The sequence below is a fragment of the Montipora capricornis genome, chromosome 9 (assembly GCF_036669925.1).
Source record: "Montipora capricornis isolate CH-2021 chromosome 9, ASM3666992v2, whole genome shotgun sequence".
NCBI lineage: Eukaryota > Metazoa > Cnidaria > Anthozoa > Scleractinia > Acroporidae > Montipora > Montipora capricornis.
Window position 1 is genome coordinate 24,299,985 of NC_090891.1, and position 26,178 is coordinate 24,326,162.

A 26,178-nucleotide genomic window follows, 5' to 3' on the forward strand; every position below is an offset into this window, starting at 1 on the left:
TCATGTGGCTGCAACGGTCACATTTCAAAGGATTCACTGTGGTTTGCCGAAAGCTGCCGAAAGAGTCAAACCTGCAATTCTCTCGTTTGATTTCGGAGGATTCAGAGACCAGGTCGTCTGCATGGACTGCCTGTCTATAGACCGACCCGAGCCTTGTACCTACAATCTTATAAAGGGTTATAAATAACAAAATTTAAATGTTTTCGTAGTCTTTTGATAAATTCAGTATTTCATCTACTTTGCAAACGATCGCGTCTCTTCTCACTTCGGACATTTTGCTTGGTACCTTGTACTTTATTCCTGCTAATTCAAAACGAGGAAAACATTGTGCTAACTCGTCCATCAATGTCGACAATCTTGCAACGTTGAAACATCCTGTCAACGGATTTTTGAGAAGGTTCCAAATACGAGTGTAATTTCTCGCTCTTCTCGGTAAACTTGAGGAAGATTCAATGTCCTTCTCTAGAATTTCACCAATTTTGCAAATCGATAAGTCCCTTTGCATAGCGTCTACATCAGTTGGAAATTCGTAGGGATGGAAATCATCTCCGAGCTTACATTTATAGAGTTCATCAACCGTTTCCTCCAGCTTCCGCGGCCTCAGTACGTCGGTCAGTGGTTGTCGTAACTCCTGCCGAAGTCGTTTAAAGGATGCTAATTTAAAATTTGGCTCCATTCCCTCAATATGTTTTTCAAGTGCTCTTTCGATATCATCTTTAATGCCATCACGACGAATAACAAAGGCGTTTCCTTTACGAAATGGGTAAAACCTTGGTGCGACCATTGTCTTCGTGTCTCTTTTTTCAACAAATGAATTCATGAAGGCACCGTATTGTTTCTCTTAATCCGTTTTCCAGTTTTCCTGTTTGTAATACAAAACGGAGCGCTTCATAAATATACCCCCCTCTATAAAAAAAAGACCTAAAGTACTGTTCGTTGCGAAGCAAGCTCATAACTCGATAATTCGGTTTCAAATTTGATATGCAAGAATGCTATGTACGGTTCACTGCTCAGTCAAAGCATAAAATAGACTGAATAGAGCCTCTTGTGATGCGTAACTTGCAGCCACATGGTCGTGACATTGTTGACGGCTAGTTGCTGTTATACCAAGCTAATAGGGCTTGACATTTTTCAGCTGATATACATTGATGGCATACTTTTGTTAAATTGCAAAGAAATTCAGTTTCTCAGGAGCCCATCTGGAGCGTGCAACTTCCTTCCCGCGAATTAGGTCAAAAAACAAAGGCAGTTCCGGTTCGGTGACTCTATGACGTCAGCTTAATTTCTTGTAATTGGTCATCGGGCTCCTGTGGGAGTCTCATTAGCGGGAAATTCAATCTAGAAATAACCTTACTTGTGAAAACGCCGTTGCGCGAAAATAGGTAAGTTGCACGCTCCGGTTGATGGGCTCCTGGTTTTTTTATTACATGTATATGAGATCGACTAAATATTGTGAATAAAAAGGTTTTTTCCTATACCGTCGAGAGCAGTCACACCTCAAATGATGTTCAGCTACGCCAAGTAGGCGCTTACCTCCATCATCGTGAAATATGAATGGTTCGATGTAACCACTGTCTGTTCTTAAAGGCGTTCAGTGTAAGATTTCAGGCATTACTCCGCTCCAGCCAATTACAACCCATCACCCATTTAGCTCCTGAACTACATGACGAGCTTCATGCGATTCTGAAATTCCCATCAGGGCATGGTATCTAATTTCCGGTCTCGGTTGCTAATAACATTAAAACATCCGTCATTACCAGGTAATTTGCGGTAATGGAGTTTTCAACGATGTCAGTGCTTTAACTTGACGTGTTAAAGAAGTTAATATTATAAACACGACACTGTCTGGCGAAATTCAAAGATTTGGCCTGGGAGGATAGCGGCCAACGATCATTCACCCCTCCATTCACCGCCGTATTCTCTTCGGCTCAGTCGAGTTTTCGGGCTTTCCCGTTGTCTGTCGAAACAATGGTATGCTGTATCGATTGAGTGGTTTAGAAGGCTGAGAGATTTCAGTGCAGGGGCCCTGGTTAAAGATGAGATGATGGAACTTTCCATCTACGAGTTGGTCCATACAATGGCGCTCGAGTGATTCCGAGTCTGCTTGGGTCGACTTGGAAGAAGGACATGGTCATTGTGTCGACACTTTTTCGGGATTTTGGTCAGAACATTAAGGAAGAGTACTCAAAATGAGAATAAAGTATTGTATTCGAATCAAGCCATCAAAGACATGATCAATGCCCTTGCGATCGAAGAATTGGCGGGAAGTAATCGCTTTCCCGCCAATGTGCCCGATACTCTTCCATGTTCACCAGAGGAATTACAGGTAAAGTATTCAAAGAATGGCTCATCATGCAGCTCATCATGTTTGAGAGGATCGAAAACCTTGAAAATGTTCGATTTTCCGTATTTCAGTCAGAAATTCTAGCTAAACAACGAGCGAAAGCCAAGTATAATAGACGCTGGGCACCGAAATCTTTTCATCAAACAGTTCCACTAGATCAAGAAACCGCCCCAAACGGTATGGGAGGATCTTGACCGAGGTCAAACTTCTCGCATGCAGACCGAGTAAGCTCGGTTAATAAGATCTTAATTATATGGCAAACAAGAACCATGTAATTCGTTTGATGTTATAACTGGTTTCTACTCAGACTGACATTTTGCTTGCGAACGGCAATGAGCCGAACTTAATTCTGCCAAAGTTTGCTCGCCCTCTTAACTTTTTCTCTCATCAGGCTTTTTGGCACTTCCATAAATAAATATTGTTAGAAGAAATTAATAGACAATATTTTTGCATTTTAGGTTGCAACTTTTTCACAGCAAAACATTACCGGTCTTATCTAGATGCCGGACTAGATGGGAAAATCTAGACCGCTTTCAATATATCGATTTCAGCCAATCAAATTTGTGAATTTGGTAGTTTCCAGTCCTTGTGAGACACAACCACTTAAAGGGACAGTTTCACGTTTTTGCGCATGTCCAAGCTTTATTGCTAGCAGTTGTAAATTTTACGGTTTCTTACTGAACCAGATGATGTTAATTAAACACAGAGAGTATTAAAGCAAATACACTGAATGACTAAGGCCCAAATTTGGTGGAAGACACTGCGGGTTTACACAGAAAATATCGAATTTAGTTTTGATCTCGAATTTATTCAGTGTCGAAAATTTATTCTACGCACGAGTTGTCATAACGCACGAGTAATCTATTCGCATGCAGTAGGTTCATAACAAAAAGGAAATGATTACAAAAGTAATTCCAATGTGTAATCTATTACTATGGGATTGTTTCCGTTTCCTGCATCAGTGCTTTCGATTGTTTCAATAACAATGGAATTAAATGGGCTGACTTGACAGTTTGCCCATGCGCAGAAACGTGAAACTCTCCCTTTAACAAAACGAATGTGGTTTAGCGAACAGGGCTGAATAACGTCTGCGCATGCGCGAGATCTAATGGCTCGCGCTGGCGCCAACGGCCTGGGCACCATAACAAATCTCTTTTTAAAAAGTTTCGTATGGTGCCCGGTTTATGGTGAAAAAGTAGAGCCAAACTGAAAACGGTAGAAAGAAATCTTTACACTAGTTCCCTCGGCCATTGGTCGGCACATACCATTTTGCATACTGGGGTTTAAAGCTTGTACAATTGGTGAAAACAGCGCGTAAACACGAAAGATTTATCGAGGACTCAGGAGATGCGTGGTGCACTATGCAAATGAGCTACTTGTAGCGTGAGACTTCCCTTTCATAAAATTTTGCAAACTCGCTCAACATTCGGAAACAAGAAGATAAAAATGCTTGGGAAAAGAGTAATGACGCGTACTCGTTGTCGATAAGAGTACAGACCACGCTGAAATCACATTTCGATTTGTTTTTTGCCACAATAGGGCCGTTTATACGAGACATTATTATATGGCTCCGTCTCACGAGGACTGGGAACTACAAAATTCACGAATTTGATTGGCTAAAATCGATATTGACCGCGGTCTAGATTTTCCCATCTAGACCGGCATCTAGACCGGTAATGTTTTGCAGAGAAAAGATGCAAACTAAAATGCAAAAATATTGAGTATTTTCTTCTACCAATATTTATTTATGGAAGTGCCAAACAGCATCATGACAAAACTGAAAGAGGATGACGAGCAAACTTTGACAGAATTAAGTTCAGCTCATCGCCACTCATCGCTGTTCGCAAGCAAAATGTCAGTTAGTACAAACCAGTTACATTAAACGAATTAAGTTGTTCTTGTTTGGCCATATAATAAACATCTTATTAACCGAGCTAGGTTGGTCTGTATGGGAGAATCTTGACCTCGGTCGCCGGTACTGACCTCACTGCGTTCGGTCTGTACTGGCGACCTCGGTCAAGATTCGCCCATACAGACCTCCCGCTCGGTTAATAAGAACTAAAAATAAGTCGCGGCTCACTCTCCCCCCGGCGTACATAATACGCGAAAGGAACTATTTATACGAGTATAAACTCCCCGGCCAGGATAAGCCGCGGCTTGAGAAAGCCGTGAACGTAGATTTTGTACCATTTATACGGGGTGTTCGCGTCTTATGTAAGCCGCGGCTTATTTTCTCTCGTATAAACGACCCTAAATATCAACTTCAAAGAAAATATTTTTTCAGAGCGTGAGCTGAAAAAGGCATTGCGCGACAACGGCAAATTTGCCAATCAGATTGAGAGATTAGCAGCAATTGTGGTAAAAATAATATTAATTATTATATGGCTTATTCTTGTAGCCGATATAACGGGCGCTCTGATCGGCTAATTGTAGGGCGTTTTTCCCACGGGCCGACTACGGGCTTGTAAAAAAACAAAGCAAAAAGCCATATAATAAACAACTTACTAACCCTGAACGTTCGGTCTTAAGAGGAAAATCCCAAACCTTGCCCTTGCCGTGTCGACCTTGCTATCGCTCGGTCAATACGGCAAGGTTTCGTCTGAAATTTTTTCACAAAGACCTCACTCTCGGTTAACAAGTACTAAAAACTAATCATTAAATATGCAATTTCAAGATCCTCGTTTCCAGTGTCTCAGCCACCATGGTATATGAGCCATTATACCATGCTCTACAAATATGGTAAGCGTACCCGTAATTTTGGAGGGCGTTTTTATTTTTATTTTTTTGTTAGTTTTCTATACAATGGGGGACGTTTTCAATAAAACAATTATTCCACTCGCGGTTGTTGAAAAAAGGAGATACCATCTCATATCCAACGCGCACTCGTGAGATAACTGTTTAATAGCCACGATCATCTCGTACAGTATAGTCGAACCCCTATTAAGCGTAAATAGGGGTTAGCCACCAAATAATCTCTTGTGCCCGCTTATTAGGGATTCGTGTACTATGAATATTTTTGTGATCGGGTCAATTGTTTAAGCCTGATTTACACTTGTGGGGTAAGCATAGCACTAGTGAGATAAGCAGTTTCCCAACTGTGAGATAAGCATAACACCAGTGAAGTAAGCACAAGCATAAGAACAAGAAAGAGAAACATGTTTCTTTTTCTTGTGCTAGAGCTTATGCTTATTTCATTAGTGTTATGCTTATCTCACAAGTGTGAAGCAGGCTGTAGAGAATGTGGGATCACGTCAAGAAAATCGTTATAAACGCGTGTCAGGATGTTTTTATCAGTCGTCAAATTCCAAATTCAGACTCTTATCTGTCATCGTCTTCTCCAAAAGAAAGCCAAACTACTTGTGTTAAAACTTGGGTGGCCGCTTAAAACCTGGTAATGACAGTAAGCCAGTTAATAGGGGTTCCATCTACAGTATTTTACTGACAACAATTTCGGGACGATAGGGTTTCGATTATATTCTAAACCCAAGGTTTCCCAAAATTTATCAACCCCTTATCATGGAGGAAAAGAAATGATACTTCTTTGTGAAATTTCTTCCCTTGTTGACACTCGCCAGCAAACGTATTATCTAAGTAAAAATATTAGTGACAATTTTTTTCTTTATAATTATATGACTACTTTATCTTGGGATAAACTTGAATCTACATATTAACTTGTTTGCTAAACAAAACAAACTCCATTACGAACAACATTTTACGAGTTCGTGTTTTTAGTAGCTTTTACAAGATTAAAATAGTTATGTACTTTTTCAAGGTTAGACTGACTCGTGCCCAGTCTCTATGCGCAAAATCCAACTGAACTCGCTCCTGACGCCCATGGCTAGGTCAGCTACCGTTTTCCAACCTGACAAATTGACACTGCTCACGAGTCAGTACGCAAACAACAATACTTATAAGATTTTCGGATGAACATTAATCCTACTTTTCTTAAGAAATTATTAACCCAGCTTTTCTAATCAGGATTCATGTTAAATACTAATATAGTTAAACAATTTTTAAATGGCAACTTCTTGCATTTGTACTACTGATTTCATGCTGGCTAAACTAAATTTTGGGTTGAAAATTGGAAGATAAATTCCAGTCCACGCAACAGGATATTACCGCTAAATGATGGATTAGTAACACAGCATTAATGTGCCCGCATTTTGAACAACTGTACGATCAGTATTCAGAGCAAACGATGTCCACGAAGCTGTCTTGCATTCCGTGATGCATCTACCTCTGAACTAGTCTAAAGACCTCTTTTAGTTTATGTAGTGATGTTCGTACTTACAACCTGAATACAATTACGTAACGCTTAGTTTTCCTACTATAAGTTTGACAAAAACGCACAAAAAGTCCCGGCTCCTTCTTCGGGTACCGGACAATGGCACAAATCAGAACATGTTGTTTAACCACTGCTTGCGAGTCTTTGCATTTTGGTGCAGTATTGTCTCGTCTTTTGTTTACATTATTTCACTATTCTATTATTTTATATTGTACTCTGAAGGAAAATCGGGAAATGTCTTCATATAAAAAGTCACTACTTATGTCTTTATCGAGGCATTTACATCTTAAGGTAGTGTTACTTTAAGGTCCTATTTCCCTTGTAGGGAAAAAGACGACGACGATGATGGTTTCATGATGACGACGACGTCGATGATAATGATGACGATAATGATCGTTGTTTAATTTTTTTAGGATTTTTTTCCATGTTTTCTCTATTCCTGGTATTTCAAGTTAAATTAATTTACTCAGTGTTATCCTCTTGATTCTTTACGTAAAATACATCGCTCCTTTCATTCTGTCGCTGACTTGAATGGCTTTTGCAGACTTCTCCAAATCTACAGTATCGCCGCCCCTAAAAAGTTGAACACGACAACAATTGAAACAAACAAACAAACAAACAAACAAGGCCATGAGAGTAGAAAACTTGACGAAAAACTTGCCACAAAAAAATTACCTTCCATTTCCACCATTGGTCACATGGTGTCTGGCTCGGAATGCTACCAAATGTGCATAATAGGCAGGGGCTGGCATGGAGACACTGCGAGTGCACCGTGCATATACATGACACAGCTGATAAGTGAGCTGTTGAAGGCCGTCTGCTGTGAAGGCGTTATCGTCGTACAAAACGTGATAGCGTGTGGATCGGCTTGTTCCCTGAGGAAAAATTAGTAACCTTCATGGTAAAATTATTATTTTACAGCCTGCAAGTCTGAGGCAAAGTAAATATCTTGTCTAAATCAAAGATTACAGTTACGTAACACATAAGCTGATGTTTAAAGTGCACCTAACCCCAAAATATTTTTTTTGCTAAAATGAATCTTTGCAACTGTTCGAAACGCATTGCAGCCATTTTTTCATTTTTCTAGCAAATCCTGACATTTTATAGGCTTCGAAAGTTGCGAAAATCCAAGCATCTTTTGTTCACGACCGAGTCAGAAGGGGAGTGGGTCTATTCCTGATTTGACGTCACAATCTACTTTGCATGCATTTTTAAAAAGAGTTAATGCAATGTAAATCAGTTTGTGACGTCAAATCAGGAATAGACCCACTCCCCTTCTGACTCGGTCGTGAACAAAAGATGCTTGGATTTTCGCAACTTTCGAAGCCTATAAAATGCCAGGATTTGTTAGAAAAATGAAAAAATGACCGCAATGCATTTCGAACAGTTGCAAAGATTCATTTTAGCGGAAAAAATATTTTGGGGTTAGGTGCACTTTAACAAAAATGATAAGAGGGGAAGGGCTGTGGGAGGAGAGGGGATTTATCTGAAAAGTTGAAAAAAATCAAGAACATTTCTATCACCTATAAGCAGCATGGTCAGCTGAAAATAAGTTCATAACAAAGGAAACGAGGAAATGACCTGATTGACTGGTTCTAAACAGACAAGCAGGTGGGGTGTGTATAGAGGCGACAGATAAAGAGACAGACAGACAGACAGACAGCCTAGCAAGTAGGCAGGCAGGCAGGCAGGCAAGCAGACTGACAGACGTAACGAATGATTGGTTGATAAAAGAGCGCCAGGGGTCCTTACAAGCAAGGTTTAAGATGACTCCCTTTTGGATGATCAAGATCAACCTCGTTCCTAGGGTCTCTCTTGCTCCAGGAGTCGGTGAGATGAGAGAGCCTGGGAATGAGGTTGGATCGAGATCAGGATCTGTGATCCAAGATAACTTTTATAGGATTGTGGATGAATGGAACAGTTTGCCTCTTGAGGTCCGTTCGGCATACAGCGTTGACAAGTTTAAAGCTAACGTTACTAAATTTGTAACAAAAATTGTAAATACTATTACAGTTTTGGCGAGATTATTGTAATTATTATAATTTTATGAGGTAATTTGTTTTTATATGGGGTCACGCAACTCTTTTACAAATTATCCTTACGGCTTTTTTTGTTTTGTTTTGTTTTGTAAGTCTGCCTTTAAATTGCAATAAATAGTAAAAACTCGGATCATGGTGCATCAAAGGAACCAACGAATAATTTTTCAGAGTGGATTCACCAGTTCATTTGATACACCATGATTTTAGTGATCTTGGATTACAAATCCTACTGATCCAAATCTTCAAAATGAACGTACCCTGAGACTGGTCGAACTCCACGGTTTACATGCAATATGCTTTTTTACAATATTTTTTTCTAAAAAAAGAAAGTAACTTGTTCATCACAATCCAGTGTAAGGCAACTTGGAGTTTCTCACTGAGTTAAAGTAGCAAAAAAACTTTCCCAAGTGTTAGACAGCATCAAATTACCTGGATTCCAAAGTGGCTGCACAGATAAAAGTCAAACTCATATGGGTGTGTTATACCACTGTCCACAGTGGTGCCTGCAGGTACATTCTGAGCTCTGCCTGAGGCATCTCGTTTGTCTTCACAGAATAGTCTTGTGTGGTGCCGCTTCTGAACTACAAGAAATGTGATTTTTGGGCGATATTCCTTTTCCAGCATCATACAGGCCTCCTGAACAGCACGTACTTCATGAACCAGTACTTGATCAAACTGACCCTCGCTGACTCCATCACGGAAGAAAACGATCTTGGACGGCTTTAGTTTCCTGTTGGCTTTGTAGAACTCGATAAGAAGCTCTTTCACCATGACTGCCAGATCTCTAATAATTTCCTGAGCACCTCCTGACCTCTCGTGTCTCTGCGCTCGAACCCGTGCGCAGTATTTGGTTGCATTTGCATCCATACTGGCCACAACAGCAGCGATAGATGGAATCCCATTTTCAGTGGGAGAAGGGTGTGTTACATCAGCACCAAAGATGATGACAGGTTCTCTAAACACGGGTGACTTCTCCGACGGATCAATAACCTGATTGATGCCACCTAGTTTGGAGTTAATCTTCAAAGAAATATTGGTGCAGACTTGATGTTTCGCTTGTTGCACGATTGTTGACAGAACGCACTGGGTTGGAATTCCAATCACATTGTCACCAACTCGTTTAATCTCCGAGTAAAGATCTTTAGATTTCTCTGGCAAAACAGCCATGATAAGCTGTAGTTCGGGAAGGTCTGCTTCCCATTTGCAAAAGAGTCTTTGCACCTAATCATATAAAGAAGTAAAATTATGTTTAAATGACCGTTCAATCTTTGAGCACTGGTTGGTCGTCAACACACTGACAAGCCACTTATGACTTGAAAGGGCGAGTGCACAGTTATCTCAAATGTACAGTCAGCGATGTTGGAGGACCCTTTTCATGGCTTCCCTCAGTATTTTGCCTTCTTGAGGGCAGGCACTGCCAATTATTTGTTGTTGTTTTTGCCTAGTTTCGGTTATATCTCGCTTTTTTTTTTTCAGAACGTTACGTTTGAAAAGGGGCTGCTAATTTAATTTCCGAAGTGTTTTTTGGCATTCTTAGCGTGCCGAATTGACTTTGACAAAAGCCACTGAACACCTTTGTACAAACTATATAACACTTTACGGAAACAGAATTCTTACGTCATTTTTATCCCTCGCATATCTCACAACAGTGGGCTCCTCTGTCATTCTCATTCCCTTTCCACTGGACACAGACGCCATTTGCTGACAAAACTTTCGCAGGTGACCTTCATTACAGCAACGGGAAGTCTCAAAACAAGCTAAAGCCCAAGTTTGAATGCGAGCTCCCTTGTGGAGTGATTTGTTTCGTATGTCCCATGCACCATCGCGTGGAACCAGTGGCTGGTCTTGAGGACCAAGGTTGAGCTTAGGTGCGGGAAGGACTCGACCATCCACCTTGACCATGTCAGTGCTGACTGAAGTCTTAAACTCCTCATTTAAGTACTTACTACTAACTCTCATCATCTCCTGGGCCTAGAGTACGAGATAAAACTAACGTTTATTTAAGAATGTTATCACTCATTGTCATATTAGTAACTATGTACCTTTGTTTGTACATTCAGTTACCGGTTCAACTGAATGGAAACAAATGTTTAGAAAAGACTGCATGTAACAATATTTTTGAGTACAATATGACTATAAGTATAAGTACAAGGATGACGCTCTTAATGTCCCTTCTTTTCCCGAAGGATTCAGTCTTTAGGAATATTGTAAAAATATTTGAAGGACACTACACAAAATAGCAGCCATTCCACTATACCTGTAACTCCCATTCGACAGTAAAAGGAACACAAATACCGTAAAATCCCACGTTAAAGCATCCCCGATTATAAGCCCCCCGGATAGAAGCCCTTCTATTTGCTAACAAAGATATTATTCCGGATATAAGTCCCCCCCGCCGATATAAGCCCATCTAATCCATGTATAAGTGCATTCCTTTACAAACATCAAAATTTTTAATCAAAGGTTGTAGGCTAATAGGGTAATAATATGGTAATTTAGGGTAATAGCTCTAAATGTTATGGTATGTTAGCTTTAATTTGTTTATCAGATACGTTTTATCTCGTCGTTCCCAAACATTTTTTTATTCCGCTTCCATAACCCCAACATATACCCCTCCCCCACCCTGTTTATAGGCCTACCAAAAACCCCTTCTTAAGTTATATAACCCCAGGGCTTTAATGTGGGATTTTACGGTAGTTCGCTATTGGTACCTGTTATTATATGGCTGTGTCTCACAAGGACTGGGAACTAACGCAGTGAGGTCTGTGCACACGATCGAGGTCAAGATTCTCTCATACAGACCGACGAAGCTCGGTTAATAAGATGTTTATTACGTCGCAAACAAGAAAAATTTAATTCGTTTAATGTAACTGGTTTGCACTAGCTGACATTTTGCTTGTGAACGGCGATGAGCCGAACTTAATTCTGCCAAAGCTTGCTCGTCCTCAATACTTTTTTTTATATCAGGTTCTTTGGCACTTCCATAAAGAAAAATTGTTAGAAGAAAATAGTCAATATTTTTGCATTTAGTTTTCAACTTTTTCACCGCAAAACGTAACCGGTCTAGATGCCGGTCTAGATGGGAAAATCCAGACCGCTTTCACTATCGATTTCAGCCAATCAAATTCGTGAATTCGGTCGGTCAAGATTCTCCAATAGAGACCTCCTGCTCGGTTAATAAGAGCTAATTATTTCATCTACGAAGAGAGATAAATGTAAAATCCAAAGACAACTAACTATGTATATTTTTGAGTTACGCAAAAAACTGTTGCTCAAATGTACGATTTTTCACATATACATGTCTTGTCAGCACTTAACTATCCTTCAAATATTTTGTCGGCTATAATCGCTTCATTTTATATTTTGTTGTGTCCAAAAACATGGGAACAAACATTAGCGGGTGTAAACGGGTAAGTGTGTGCAAAATCTTGCCACCCACTTTATTTATAACTTACAAGACTTTTTTGTAAACAGTCAAGTTATATACAGGGTAGTTATGGTTTCCCTCCAGAGAACTGCGAGAAGAGGCCCGTGTGAATTGAATTATCAAACCTAGTACCCTAGACTGAATGTTCTGCTGTCGTTCAGGGGCAGGGCGAGCAGTACTTCTGATCATCTTTGCCGTCTGTTGCTCTGTCAAATGTCTCTTTTGACAAGGAATGATGGTACACACTTCTAGTGGCAGGTAACGGTCCCTTTTTTGGCCAACTTGTAGGCAGGGTAGGTGAGGATATCTGAAATTGAGAGAGTGTTGTTTGTTGTACTTTATTTGTTTTTAGACCAGTACTTCTTTTCTCTTTACAAATATATGTATAAGATATATACACTAGTTTCAACATTTTCTGTAGCGATCGCAACGTGTAACCATTACGTTTGAATCCCTGACCTTTTGCTTCAGAGTTTCACAGCGACGTATTCTAAGACTTAACTTACGTTTCTACGCACTGCGGATCTACGTTTCGCTTTGAAATTTTCCGAGTATAGGAACTTTCTGCAAAAACTTCGCGAACTACTGGCATACAACTAACAGAAACAGCAAAGTCAAAACAAGAGTCGCGTGTATGCGAAACTTGTTACTGACATTAGTCGAATTCTATTCGAGGTATATATTGTTCCTTTAAAATTGTCCAATTGTTCGAATTCAAGTACTTAAATCGTCATTTAAGCCGCATATGCACGATCGAGTATATCGCTTATTTCGTAATTTGTAATTTAATTGTAACTCATCTGTTTCTTTTCAATAAACTGGTTTAATTAAAAGTAATTTGATCTCCTACTACAACTCGCAACTTACTACCAGTTACAAAAGTAACGGCATAATACCTTAAATGCAACTTGTATGTATCCTTAAAATACTCTGCAACAGTTGTTTTAAATTTGCGACCAGTTACTCCATCCTCAACATCAAACTGTAGCTTTTCTGCAGAAACACTTGATACTCCCCACACGGTGTACTTTCTTTTAATAGAGGCTGCATGAGTCGTTTGTATACGAATTCCTTAAGGATAAAAAAAACTTGGGTATTAGTTGAATTTCTCCTACACAGACCATAAACAACGGTCTCGCCCCTTTAAAAAACTCATGTCTTCCAACTCCAAATTGAAATATGTCTCAAAGGACCTTTCTAAAGTTTTACAAAGTCCTGCAGCCCAAAGGTGTATATTCATTATTTTTTCAGCACTGGTATATAATCTGAGTATTAGATCTTTACATGTAGAGTTAGTCCTGTTCAGCAAATTCAGTTTCTGTCTGCTGTCACTTTTTTGTTGACTTCAGTGGAATGGAAAATAACGGTCACCGGCCCACGTTGTTCAAAAAATGGAAAATGCTATCTGCCAGAAAAATCGCTATCATGTGGATTAGGGTTGACAAACAAATTACAATGGATAGTGATTTATCCGGCAGACAGCATTATCCACCATTTTAAACAAATGGGCTCCTAAAGTAAATGTAAAAAAAAAAAAAGAAACAGAATTCACGAAGTAAATATTAAGGCCATTCCACTGAAATAGAACCTGCAATGAGATATTTGTCAAACTTTGCCTATTGATTGTTTATATTGTAGGAACTTAAATTTGGAAATAAAAATGAGGGGTCCCCATGTTCGTTTAGGAGCAACAGCAGCTTGTTTATACTACATAAATCCTTATAATAGCACCATGATTATAGTCACGATTGCTTGCTAAATTCACGTTTCCGACGATTGTTTCTTGCTCAACACTGAGAATCAGCCCATATTTGCTTCACATAGAGAAATTTATTACTTAATTCAACACAACAGAAAAAAACGATAGGTCACCGTACTCGTTTTCTAGAAAATGACGATTTAAGCAAGGTCCAGCCGTAAAGAAAAGCCGCCATTTTTTTAATGCGCGCGCGCTAATCACACGTCAAATTGTGCGCAGTAGGGATGCGCAATGTAATACTGGCGAATGTCCTTAAATACATAAATGTGTAAAACATTAACAAATGGCTTATGCAAATACTGTGTAATTACATGCTCATGTCTGTGACCAATTTTGCATTTATTATGATTTAAATTTACGTTGTACCGTGCAACTAAGATCTTATGCACTCTTACCACGTATGGCCTTCTCCAGTCTATGTTTGTCCAGCCGAAAATTACGGTCGTCAAGACTTTGAGGTGTTACATATTGTCCAAGAGTTTCACATAGGAAGTCTATGACGTGTTGTTCCTTGTAAAAACCTTTTGCAGAGACTGAAATGAAATAACCAAGGTGGATATTCGATGAAGTTTAATTGCAGACATAAGCTGACGTTATGTCCCCTGGGCAGATATACCAATTAAAACCTCAAATTATACTGTCTATCAAAAATGCAAACATATTTTTTTCAACTTTTTGATGAGTGATCTACACAAGTATTCAATGTCACACAGTCTAAAGTTCATACACGTGCAGATGTCATTGAGTTGATATAACCATGCAAATGAAAGTATGATAAAAGCTTAATTGAGCACAAGCATTTCCTTAAATATTATCTTGAATCAATCTTCAGGGCTGGCACTAATTTTTGAATTATGATGCTGTTAAAGTGAAAGTCATTACATTTAGAGAGGTTTGCTAGTTGAAAACACATTTTATACATGTCTTAGGGATATAAGGGTAGGATAGTATGATTCTACACCGTCCAAGTGTCTTTTTTTAAAGAGTAACTATTGTCAATGCAATAGTCTTTAATTTGTATGTGAGCACACCCTTGCTGTGGCCCTTAATCAGGACAGCCTGGCCAGCAATGTACCTGTTCTTGTAAAAAATCACTGTTGATATTGCTTACCATCAATGTTCACCAGCATAGCCTTCCACTCAGAATGTCTCACACTTGAATAGAAACCAAACCGCACTTCACACCCCTCACCCAGGGGTCTCCGTTGGCCATCAAATGGGAAGAATGATCGCCCCACAGGTGTGTAATAGAATGATGGCATCTCCCGCATGACAATATCTAATGCCTGGACTGCATTTTGAGGCACTTTTCCATTTTGTTTACCACTCAGAAAGTTATTTAATTCAAGGAGACTAACTGATGCTGCAAACTGGATTTGAACCTATAAAAACAGTAAAAAGAATGTTGAAAACCTTCTTTTGTGTAAAGGACCAACCAACTTGCATAGATTCCTAGTTGAATAAGTAATGGCGCACTGGATTTCCCATGATCTGAGTCTCACTCTGAGCCAGCCCTCTGAAAAACCAGAAGTTCAGGTTAACATTTTCAGAAAATATCTATGCATCAAAAGAGCGATCACTGAAAATTCCAAGGGCACAAGCTACATGTATGAGTTCTTAAAGTGCACATGAAGTAAAAAATAATTGCGGCTTATTTGAAAGGCTTTTCAAAGTAAAGAAGAATTGCATTTTCCATTTTGGAATATCTTTTTTTGTTTAAGAGATATTTACATTTTTGCATTATGCAAGTGACGAAAGCCAGTGATGATGTCATAGATGGTTCCACTAAAACAGTATAACACTCAATCAGGAATATCTCTGAAAATATTAAGCAGTGTTCTTTAAACTTGGCACCAGAAATGTACATCACAAGTGAAGCAAAATGACACCCATTGTGCCATTGCCATGACAACAGTTATGCCGCTGGTCCTGTTTTAATTCAGGGTTTTCAAAATTAGCTGGCAACCGGCGCAAGTCACCAGCTACTTCAAGCTTGAATTCTGGCTTTGCCATGCGCCCCTTGATTCAGTATTTTATTGCTTAAGTGGAACTGTTTAAGATGTCATCACTTTCTCATTTGCATAATACAAAAACGTGAATATCTCTAAAACGAAAAAGGATATTCCAAAAAGGAAAACAGCATTCTTCTTTTCGTTGAAAAGCCTTTCAAATAAGCAGCATTATTTTTTACTTCATAGGCACTTTAAATATTTACAGTCTAAAATGAAACTGAACATCACTATTTAATATAAAACATGCAAACAAGCTATTAAATACTCTAAGATTTGGTGAAAACAGTCCCTGCATAATGATGAGCAGTTGTCATCCACTCATTCTGTTGGAAAATGACTGCCTAAAAAAGGTCTTACTGAATTACACTTGCCTCCCTACAACTTTTCGATAAAAATCATATATAAAGCATTCATTAACATTTATGCAGCAGTCATTACGGCACTTGTAAGAGTCTTAGACACTTCAAGCCGTTCTCGGTGCAGACATACCATAAACGTCCATGTATAAGCCGCACATTTTTTCACAAAATTGAAGCCATAAATCAAGGGTGCGGCTTATCCATGGATACATCTGTGTTTGGAGTTTTAAAAAACCTTATTAATATTCATACAACTTCTTAAGATCTCAGTACAGAAACATAAAAGAAACTGAGAGCATGTTGCTGTTGTTCATTGACTTTTTAATGAGTGGTGGCTCCTAAAGGAGCCGTTTGTGTCTTCCAGTGTTTATTGGTGAATCTTGCTCTCCAAGAGTTCTTTCAAGCAATTAATTTTCGCTTCACTCGAACAAGTAAACACCAACCTACAAGGAATCTCCATTCCTCTGCACAGCTGTTTGCAGTGACGTCTTTGGCCAGTCACTTCCACGCATATCTTTCCGCAACGTGCGATAAAATACCACAAAATTCGCGAGTACTCGCAAGGTAAATGGCCAACTGTATCATTGTCCTTGACCACCTTCTCGGCAAATTTGTCGACTGCATTATCAAGCTCCTGTTCTGCATGAATTTTTTCGCCTATTGCGGGTACATCTTTATAGAAGTGGTCATGATACCAAGGCAGCACATCTGTGTTCAAAAAATTCATGCAACATAGGCCCTGGCCCAGACTCCTCCCCACACTTCAAGCTTGGCTACTAAGCACTCGTTCGTTTTGTTTCAATATCGAAGGAATTTCAACTTTATGGTGAAACCTTGATTGTTTGTCCTTGTTGGTTTATAGCAATAGAACGTTACTGGAACTTCAAACTTTATTGTATTACATTTTTTTCCAAAATCTGTGCTTGTAAATTCGGGGTGCGGCTTATCTACAGATGCCGCTTATACATGGACGTTTACGGTAATATGTTTCATGAGGGTATACATACTATTTAGAATAAGTTAGTGACCTTAAAGTCCCTGTCTTTTCCTCCATCCTCACCAGGCAACTTGACACTAAGTTCAACCTATTCAACAGTCAGAACAAATAAACCTTCATTTAACAAGCATTGAGCACAAATCTATCAGTAAACATTATTATAATAGTGCTACAATTAATTTTTCAATTATAAAACACAGTTCTATTAGTCAAGTAGATGTGCTCAGGACTAGCTTTCTTTGCAAAGTGATGCAGTCTTCTTGCAAAGGTTTTCATTTAACTAGTGATATTTATGGAGGTGGGGGCAGAGGCGGGGCATAACCCTTAATAATGGATATACACATTAGCAGAGGTAGTCCAGTATGCAAGGTACCTCTTTCTGCAGGGTGCTCCTATATCTGACATGCAATGTTACAGAAAGTAACCTTCTATTGGAGATCTCCCTTTATGGAAGGTGATCGTTTACCCAGAAATGTCTCTTTATGAGATTAGTGCCCCTTAAAAGTAAATGGAGGGTGACCCTTTATAGAAGGTTCCCCTATATGGGAAGTGCCTCTAAATGGGTGGTGCCCCTTTATGGGAGGTGTCTATTTATGGGAAGTTCCCCTTAATGAGAAAAGCATTTGATGGGAAGAACCCCTTTATGGGAGGTGCCCCTTTCTGGGAGGTGCCCCCTTATGGGTTGCCTTTATGGGAGGTGCCCTTTTATGAGAAATGCTCCCTCCTGGGAACTGAGTTGCCTCATCATGGGACTTCCTACTTTATGAATGATGCCTCTTCATAGGAGTAGTTTTTAAATGTAAAAGGATTTGTCTCTCTAATATACACATGTACATGCAATATCTCCTGGCCCCTTATAGTTCAGGAGTTTTACACAGCAGAAAGACTATTCAGCTCAATACACTCACTGAAGGAAGTTTGATTCTGCTATACAAATTCTTCTTGCCATCAAAAGCAGGGTGGTGACCTTGGAATGTATCTTTGTACTTCCTTATGATTTCATTCACAACATCTCTTTTCACTGATGGGGGACACTTGTTTGGGGTTATCTCCACATCATAGTGGTAGAGATCTGATAGTTGTGGTGAAATATTGAGGCGGAAGAAGTTTGCCCTTAACCTTATAGGGCGGCCTACAGTACCATAGCCTGGTCTTTTAGGGGGACGTGGTCCACCATTTCCTTGTGTTTGACGAGCTATGTGTTGGAGAGGAAGACACTTACATGTAATACAGTAATTAACAATTAATTAAACTAACTTGAGATAAGGTACTTTCAAGTTCCAATTTACTGAAAATCAGATTTGGTGTGGTTTTTTTTAAGTACATGTACCGTGTTCTTAAAGTTATTTAAATTAATCAGACTTGCAACCATTTACAATTACAGATGGGCCGTCAATAATATTGATGGAGTCAGAACATTGCAAGGAAGCCCAGAAACACTCCTCGACTTCAGGATCACTTTGGGATGCACACAGACACTGCAAGCTCAATACTGTACAGTACCAGTGTATAACAAACTTTGTGCATATGCAATACAAAGCTTCTAGCTACACTGTATACTGTAGGAGCACTATTGTTTTGTGTGTGTTAATGTTGGTTACGGGGAAAAAAAAAGTTTTTTATGTATTACATAGTTTCATACATTAGTCTGATTGTCTTTCCAAGGCTACAATGTATGTTAGCTGCTACATGTATCTGTGAAATGAATTAGGAACAACTAAGTTTGCAAATGTTAACAGTTAAACTTCACAATGGAACCTTTAGATTTACCGTTAGTAGTCAAGCTGGAACCAAGCTTTGCTGTTAATTTTTCTCCACCTTGTTTATCATTGGCAGGGGTTTTTGAGACACCAGCCGTCTTAACAGCAGCAGAAGAAGTAGCGGGTGGTACCCTCGCTGCCTCAGCAACAGCAGTCGCAGTGGATGGCACAGTAGAGGCAGTGGTATTGGCAGCTGCCACATTTTGAGGTTCTGCAGAGTATTAAAATTGATTGACAGATTCAAAGTGTGTACATCCTGTTGAATTCCAGTGTACAATTCCTGTTATGTTTTATTTGGTAAACAAGGTACAATGTAGCCATGATACATGTTTTAACTTGTACGGGAAAAAAAAAAGTGTAAAATAAAATGTGTATTAAATAGTTTCATACATTAGTCTGATTGTCTTTCCAAGGCTACAATGTATGTTAGCTGCTACATGTATCTGTGAAAAGAATTAGGAACAAGTAAGTTTGCAAATGTTAACAGTGAAACTTCACAATGGAACCTTTAGATTTACCGTTAGTAGTCATGCTGGAACCAAGCTTTGCTGTTAATATTTCTCCACCTTGTTTATCACTGGCAGTGGTTTTTGAGACACCAGCTGTCTTAAAAGCAGCAGAAGAAGTAGTGGCTGGTACACTAGCTGCTGAGGCAGCAGCAGTCCCAGTGGAAGGCACAGTAGAGGCAGTGGTATTGGCAGCTGCCACATTTTGAGGTTCTGCAGAGTATTAAAATTGATTGACAGATTCAAAGTGTGTACATCCTGTTGAATTCCAGTGTACAATTCCTGTTATGTTTTTATATATTTGGTAAACACGCTACAATGTAGCCATAATACATGTTCTAACTTGTACGGGGGAAAAAAAAGTGTATATGTGTATTAAATAGTTTCATACATTAGTCTGATTGTCTTTCAAGGCTACAATGTACGTTAGCTGCTACATGTATCTGTGAAAAGAATTAGGAACAACTAAGTTTGCAAATGTTAACAGTTAAACTTCACAATGGAACCTTTAGATTTACCATTAGTAGTCATCCTGGAACCAAGCTTTGTTGTTAATTTTTCTCCACCTTCTTTATCATTGGCAGTGGTTTTTGAGACACCAGCTGTCTTAACAGCAGCAGAAGAAGTAGCGGCTGGTACATGAGCCTCAGCAGCAGCAGTCGCAGTGGAAGGCACAGTAGAGGCAGTGGTATTGGCAGCTGCCACATTTTGAGGTTCTGCAGAGTATTAAAATTGATTGACAGATTCAAAGTGTGTATACATCCTGTTGAATTCCAGTGAACAATTCCTGTTATGTTTTATTTGGTAAACACGCTACAATGTAGCCATAATACATATTCTAACTTGTACAATGTACATAATTCTTCCTTGTAAAATCTCAGCAAAATATCAAGTTAAACCCTATTCAAACAGAGCTTTTTTTTCACACTACCTTCCTTAACTTAGGGAATACATGTTTAAGGAATTAGAAACTTAGAGAGAGAATGCACAATATCCAAATATGTTTTCTTTGTTGCAAGCAATCTTTACTTGTCAGGATGTAGCAGACCTAAAATTACAGACAGGCATGGAAAAGATAGGCGTGAGTAGTCTACGCAGTCTTCCTCACCATTGAATGTAATTATAGTTTTCAGATCACTTATTGTTGTTGCAATTTGTCTAACAAATGTCTGCTGAAACACCGGGCTATGTATGTGGCCTAATCACAGCACACTTCCCGATCAAGGCAAGGAACTTAGATGTGTAGCACAATCACCGTACCCACTTAGGGGTGACTCAGAAACATTTCCTGATTTATTCAGTTTGACGTCTTCAATAAAGCTATATTTTTGCTGAATGCTAAGGTTATCCTTGTTGATTAGCATACAGGGTGTAAAAAGGGTAAGCGACTTTCCTTTCTTGAGAAAAGAAAGGAAAAGGATAGAAAAATAGGAAAATTTTGAGTGTAACGCATAACACAATTTTCAAATTGAAAGTCTTCAAAACCACTTTTCATAAGAGAGAACAATTATGTGGATTAACGGACAATAACCAGTGATAACACGCAGTAAATACTACATATGAGACAAATTAAAACAGTTCAAGTTTATTAAAACACATTAAAAAGATTCAAAATTCCGTAGTTTCCTTACTGTAACGCTGTGTTATGGAATTCTGGCGCTCACTAGGTTATAGTTTGAAACAAGTCTTCAATTGATATCTGTGGCTTCAAAACCATCTCAACTAAATGCTCATACCTTGTGCTTTAACATACAGAAAAATTAGTTTGAGGGATCCACTACGAATGGAGAAATCACTCCTCAAAACAGTCGCTACGCTTTTTCTGTTCCGCAATTACGCAATAATATTTTTCGAGACCACTTCTTTCAATGTTGCTCCTGCTCCAACCAAGGCGTAAGTGGGTTCCAACCAAGCATTTTCTGAATGCTCACAAGTTCCACTAGCTATTTCCACAGTTTCGTCATCGTAGCTTTCAGGGTCGCGAAAATATTAGCCTTTGACTGAGTCGCTACGTTTTTTTTAACATGCCGGGCCATATTGAACCTAGTCTTGAGTGCCAGTGAACATCACAAATCTACTTCGCAAAGAAGCCATGATTTCCACGGCAGGTTAGTTTTGCAGGTTGCAGGTTGCAGGTTGCAGGTTGAAATTTACTGTGACTGTTACATGAATAGCTAACCTTAGGCCTAATTAGGCCTAAAAACGTTTCTTTAGGCCTCCTAATAGGCCTAAAAACGTTTCTTTAGGCCTAATTAGGCCTAAGGTTAGCTATTCATGTAACAGTCACAGTAAATTTCAACCTGCAACCTGCAACCTGCAACCTGCAACCTGCAAAACTAACCTGCCGTGATTTCCATGTGCTTCACAAGGCTTGGTAACCTTTCCTCTATGGATATTATTGGGAAGTCCACAATGTCTTTTCAGGGGCAATTTTCAGGAAATTGAGAGAGACATCTGCTCTGACCTCAAATTGTAAAGTGGAGCAAAAAACTGGAGCAGAAAGCCAGCGTTTAGGGTGTCAATAGAACTAAATGAGGGGATGCTATCCTCCATGTAGTGAAAGCTTTCTGTTTTTACTTTTTATTTGCCTCAAAATTGACTATCTGTATGAAAGACCACGCCTGCAAGGGGTCATGGGTAAATCAAAACTTCAGTTTTAACGGACCAAACATTAATATTTTCCGAACAATTAGACAGATATGTAAGTCTGGGTGTGAAATAAGCCAAAATAAGTGATTTTCACCCCAAAAAACACAATTTCACAATTTTTAGGTATGTTACAGAAATGGGTACCGTGATCATGCTACTCATCTTAGCAACCAGAGAAATTTTGTAAAAGACTTCAACAGATACAAGCATGGTCTTTCAATGGGCTTGAACATTAAACTTATTTTTTAAAATTACTTAATTCAGGGCTCGAAACTAAAAAGTATGTCTGGTCACAAATTTGTGATTAGTTATGAAAATTTTGTCGCGAAATTAATTGAGGCCATTAAATGAATAAATAAGTGATTTAGTATAGACTTTGAAATGATTAATGCTTATTTTTTCATTCTTCTAATAGCTTTCATGTCATTTCAAGATTTAATAGTACAAAACGGTTAGTGGCCTGGATAACACTTTAAGTCCATCTAAACGATCAAGTTGAACCTGTGTTCCGTTCCATAACTTAAAAAGGCACGTAAGTGCCTGTTATTTTAGTCAAAGTGATAGATTTCCAAATATGACAGCTGGAAACTGCAGTACGTTCTTAAATGCCTCCAATCTCTGCAAAACAACTAACACATGTACTGGGTAGAAATATTAGCTTCCGTAACAAAATTCCTTTTGTTTTACCTTTTGCAGGTTTTCCACCAATGACAAAACAAGTAACGAATTCTTTTTTTATTATACTAAGCTTTACACCTGAAGTATCAGGGGTGTTACAACAGTGATTATTCAAAGAACCCTGAAGGACTGAATCATTCAATACGACAACACGTGCCATGTCTCTTGCACCAGGGCAATCCGCCATCAAAAAGGCAAAGCACGAATCGTAAAGCATGGAAAATCACTTACTCCCTGCATTTCCAAGCTTGCAGAGGACTTCGTTGTCACTGAGTACGTGAAGCCAGCAGTATTGTGTATGCTAGACCCCAGTCAGTTTAGTGCGATACCAAAATCGTCAACAACCCTCGCCCTCCTTGAGATGCTTCACGAGTGGACACATTGGCGACTGATGGGAACCGTGCAACTACAAGAACTCTGTCTCGTTTGATTTAATAGACCATAGCATTTTAGTGAGGAAACTATGCACGCTTTCCATTCCACCTAGCATTAATAGGATTATAGATTTCCTTTCCTGTCGCTTGCAGAGAATCAAAGTCACTGAAGGATGTGTATCAGAGTGGAGCACAGTTCCTTCCGGCGTGCCTCAAGGGACCAAACTAGGTCCATGGTTGTTTTTAATCATGATTAACGACCTAGCAATCAATAACGCTTCAATTTGGAAATATGTAGACGACACTACAGCATCTGAGATAATTAGGAAAGGACAAGTGAGCAATGCACAAACCATAGCTGCTGAAGTAGCTGAATGGTCCAACAGGAACAGAGTCAAATTAAATATTGACTAATGTAAAGAGCTTAGTATTTCATTTGCCTCAATCAGTTGTGAGTTCCCTCCTCTTGCTATCGGAGGAGAGCGTATAAAGGTGATGCTAAACTCTTAGGGTTAACCATTTCAAGCGATTTAACTTGGAACGTGCATATCAAAGAAGTGATTAAGAAGGCAGCCAAAAGGATCTATTTTCTTATCCAGCTTAAAAGAGCCCAAGTTTCCCAGAAGGATCGATCTCTGTCTTTTCTACGTCACGTGTGTGCGTTCCGTTATTGATTATGCCACACCTGTCTTCCATTACTCTCTGTTGGGCTATCTAATGCAAGAATTAGAGCGTGTTCAGAAGAGGGCGATGCAAATCATCTGCCCTGGCATTGAGTATCAGCATAAACTAATGCTAGTCAATCTCTCAACCGTAGTGAAGCATCACAATGATATTTGTAGGAGCACTTTGGAGAGTATTTGTAATGACAGTGGCTCAAAACTTAAGAAGCTTTTGCCGTCCTTACATGCATATGAGTGTAAATATAATTTAAGGCACACACGCACTGTTAACAAACCGAGGTGTAAGACCAACAGAGCCAACAACAGTTTTATTATGGCCTCATGCTCTCTGGCGAATAGGTTTTTATAGATACTATCATCATAATTTTTAGTATTACTAGATTTTATCATTATTAATATTAGATTTTAGATATTATAATTTTTGTAAATTTTTATTATAGAATGTAGAATACCCAATTCAGCTCTATGAGCTGCAATGTATTTTAATAAAGTATCCATCTATGTATCTATCTAAATCAAAACAAAATATGAGCCTGCAATATACATGTTTAAAGAAACCGCTGAAAATGCAGTGCTGTTTAAGGAATATCGTTGCATGCATGCATCCAGGTAAATTACAGTAAACCTTCAGATTGTAACAAAATTTTAAGATGCGACTTTAATGAATGTATCAGTCAAGGCAAACCTAGTCTCAAATAAGAAAAATTAAGTTGCAAATGCGACCGTATCGGTCGCAAATGCAAATGTATCAGTCCCAATTTCAAGCCCTGTTGAGTTATTGATTTAAATCCTTATCAGCAAGAAGCTGTTAGAGAGTACAATGTATTTCATGAAGAAAGAGATGGATTTGTTCGTACAACACATTTACTTGGTTAGGCTTGCGGGAAGTCTGCTTGGAACTTTAGCAAGAACCACCAGAGCCCAACATCACAAAGGAACTGCAAGATGCCCTTAAACGCTTAAAACAGGACGAATCCATCATGGTGCTCCCAGCGGACAAAGGGCGCACCAGCGTTGTCATGGGTACCGACACCTATCATTAGGTCAACCGCGATCTACATCACAAGGGACCACATCGCGAGACAAACGAGAATACTTCATCATTATTGTACTGTTCACCACGATGAATAACAGCAACTTTTTTTACGACATCTTGTACCTTGCTTTCTGTGGTAGTCAGCAGTGCCATCAGTTTGTTTGTGCTTTGACACTCTTGTCCGTCCCCTCTAGCAACCCCCCATGCACTCAGAATTGCAATCATATGTACCCCCATGCCTTTGGATTTCTAGTTCAAAAAACCTCCCTCGCCCTCAAAATTCCAAAAAGCTGCCTGTGGTACAGATATGGATATTTTTCTGGAATCACCCAATATGTGACATGCAACAGTTATATTGCACCAAAGGAGCCTGTTCAGCTTATGACTGGCTTTTTAACCATTACCCAGTGCAAATTGGCTCTAAAGTAAGTTCAGCGTGATCTCCAGCTGATCTTTATGAACAATGGGAAAGAAATGTGCTGTTTGTTTCAGCAGACGTTCACTGGGGAGGAAGATTATGTGACAAGCCCAAAAAGCTTCTGAGTAGATTACTGGCTATGACTAGCTGTGAGATAGAAGTTTTTGACTTCCAAACATGGGACCCATGCCTAAGGGGGTGATTACATGACAAATATCGGCCTGGCTGAAATTACCACAGGTTAGGTGGGGGCTGCGATTAACAAAACTCAACCTAAGGGCTAGGCCTGAAATGTCTGCCATAAACATCGTTTTTAATTTAGCACTGCGTTTAACTTATTACTATTTACAACTCTTGAGCTGCGATTAATCAGCCCGGCTTAATCCTCTTGAAATGAAATTGGGAATTACATGGAGAAGATTTCATCCCCGGCCTTGCTTCAGTCCAGGCTGAAAGTTTCAGTCCAGCCCGGTTTGAGAATGGACTGAAAGCCCAAGGTAATCGGAATCAAGTTTCTGCCCATGTCAAACCAAGAAATCCTCTCTTGGTTCAAGAGGTATGTATGATATCTTACTGCCAGAACAATACAAATATGCTCATCAATCTACGAACTGTAAATTTAACCCCACTAGTACTGTGAACATATTCATCTTCATTTCAGCAAAGCTTACCCTTAACCTTGGTGCCAGAGGAAGGAGATGGCGTAGATGACTTGCTGGCACCAGAAACTCGTTGTTGTTTTCGTTTTGATTTCTCTTGTGGCTGATGGACTGCTGTTGAACTAGAGGGCGTCTTGCCACTTTCCCCTACCTGTACTTTCTCGTTAGCTGTAGTCTCGTTCTCTCTCGGTCT

The 26,178-nt window shown here is 39.3% G+C and overlaps 2 protein-coding genes across 2 annotated transcripts in view; both read right to left on the bottom strand.

The window, feature by feature from the left end:
* On the bottom strand, window positions 1-784 carry LOC138017462 (uncharacterized). The gene has a single exon (XM_068864543.1). The coding sequence runs from the start codon at window positions 782-784 to the stop codon at window positions 194-196; it is 591 nt and encodes a 196-aa protein (XP_068720644.1). The 3' UTR covers window positions 1-193.
* Window positions 785-5,884: 5,100 nt separating this feature from the next.
* LOC138016113 (protein argonaute-2-like) overlaps window positions 5,885-26,178 on the bottom strand; it is a 21,398-nt gene continuing 1,104 nt past the window's right edge. Inside the window, exons 1-14 of the mRNA XM_068863288.1 lie at window positions 25,998-26,178; window positions 20,007-20,204; window positions 19,501-19,701; window positions 18,993-19,193; window positions 18,131-18,417; window positions 17,254-17,310; window positions 14,966-15,236; window positions 14,250-14,387; window positions 12,992-13,166; window positions 12,228-12,402; window positions 10,286-10,639; window positions 9,098-9,889; window positions 7,305-7,504; window positions 5,885-7,202 (exon numbers count right to left, since the gene is read on the bottom strand). The exon at window positions 25,998-26,178 is cut by the window's right edge and continues 1,104 nt beyond it. Coding sequence (XP_068719389.1) covers window positions 7,118-7,202; window positions 7,305-7,504; window positions 9,098-9,889; window positions 10,286-10,639; window positions 12,228-12,402; window positions 12,992-13,166; window positions 14,250-14,387; window positions 14,966-15,236; window positions 17,254-17,310; window positions 18,131-18,417; window positions 18,993-19,193; window positions 19,501-19,701; window positions 20,007-20,204; window positions 25,998-26,178 — 3,315 coding nt within the window. The 3' untranslated portion in view covers window positions 5,885-7,117. The remainder of the gene's footprint in view (window positions 7,203-7,304; window positions 7,505-9,097; window positions 9,890-10,285; window positions 10,640-12,227; window positions 12,403-12,991; window positions 13,167-14,249; window positions 14,388-14,965; window positions 15,237-17,253; window positions 17,311-18,130; window positions 18,418-18,992; window positions 19,194-19,500; window positions 19,702-20,006; window positions 20,205-25,997) is intronic.